The following is a 1,385-nucleotide window of genomic DNA, read 5'->3' as shown; positions in this document are numbered from 1 at the left end:
AAAAAGATCGTTTACAGACCCCCGAAACGCCGGCTTCGTATGGATGAGAGGCTGGTTTGGAGAAAAATTTGTGAATCTAGGCCAGGGTTTGACTTCGTGTGGACGGGGCCTAAAACCAGACTTTGTTGGGCTGCTGGATAAAACCTGGAACTAAACGCTATTTCTGACATTTGGAATTAAAAAAAGCTTCCTGGATGGAAGAGAAACGTCTTCAAACTTGGATACAAAGTCCAGCGGATTGATTTTAACTTTTTTTGGAATGACTCTGACCTGGATGACTGAGAATCTCCACCAGACTCACTGTAACTCATGTTTTTCACCTTGTTTTGCTCATAGTACTTAATAATTAAATATAAACTCAATCTTTGTCATCGTTCTTTTTGTTTTTTAGCAATTCTAAATTTTTTTTTGTAATTTAGAATTTTGTAAAGGTCCTTTTTTCTCGCCCAGGTCTTTCTCTCATCGGGTCAGTCTTTCGGGTGTGCCAGCATCACAGTGAGTTTAAACCTGAAAGCTCTGATAAAGATGCAGCAAACGATGAACAGCTGCAGACGCTCGCAGAAATCACCTCTGAGTTTCTGGCCGACTTCTGCATTAATATTCAGAAGGTAATGTTGACATAGCGTTCATTCTCCGCCACTCAGTGAACTAGCTTCACTCTTTCTTTGATATTAACACAGATGGATAACTGGATAATAACGTTAGGTTTTTGTATTCTGTTCATTGTAGGAAACTGTTGCAGATTTGATAAAGAAAGGTTACCTCACGCCAAAAACTTGCCGAGCTGCTGCATCCTGTTTACTTCCCAGTTTTAAGACTTCTGTAAGTACTCCCTGCAGACAGATTTATATTTGAACTCTAAATTACTCTGAAATGCTCAGATTTTATGTGTTTGATCTGTTATCTGTTAAAGGCTACTGTCACAAACAGACTGATAGGATTCAAAAACATAATGGCTAAAAATTTCAATATCTCTTCACTCCTTTGAAAAAAACCAACAAAAAAACTTGTATTTTATATGACGGGGTCTCCAACGCAGAACAACAAGGGCCCCTCAGCCTTCTGAAGAAAGAACAACTCTTTTATCAACTATTTTATTCGGTTATTTATTCTTTTTTTTTTTTTCATTTATTGCACATTTTGATTGATTGATTAATTGATTGGTTGACTGTATTGATCTCAAAGTGGAGAAATTCTCTCAAAGGAGGAAAAAGGGTGAATGGGATATATATACAGTATACAGAGCGTCCAAAAATGACAGCTTTTCATTATACAGGATGTTTTAATGAGTATTTCTATAGATTATTTTTCTATATGTAGTTATTGCACTGGGTGTCAAATTTAGAGAAACAGGTTATTGCAGCAGTTATTGCGGTTGTAGTGTG

At 36.9% G+C, this 1,385-nt stretch overlaps 1 protein-coding gene across 1 annotated transcript in view; it reads left to right on the top strand.

The window, feature by feature from the left end:
* The window catches only part of saal1 (serum amyloid A like 1), a 12,672-nt gene extending 11,798 nt beyond the window's left edge, over nt 1-874 (top strand). Inside the window, exons 11-12 of the mRNA XM_015403614.1 lie at nt 451-608; nt 730-874. Coding sequence (XP_015259100.1) covers nt 451-608; nt 730-855 — 284 coding nt within the window. The 3' untranslated portion in view covers nt 856-874. The remainder of the gene's footprint in view (nt 1-450; nt 609-729) is intronic.
* The last annotated feature ends 511 nt before the right edge of the window (nt 875-1,385 follow it).

Source organism: Cyprinodon variegatus, unplaced genomic scaffold, assembly GCF_000732505.1.
Source record: "Cyprinodon variegatus isolate N-32 unplaced genomic scaffold, C_variegatus-1.0 Scaffold1528, whole genome shotgun sequence".
NCBI classification, from domain to species: Eukaryota; Metazoa; Chordata; class Actinopteri; order Cyprinodontiformes; family Cyprinodontidae; genus Cyprinodon; species Cyprinodon variegatus.
This window is presented reverse-complemented; position numbering and strand designations above follow the sequence as displayed.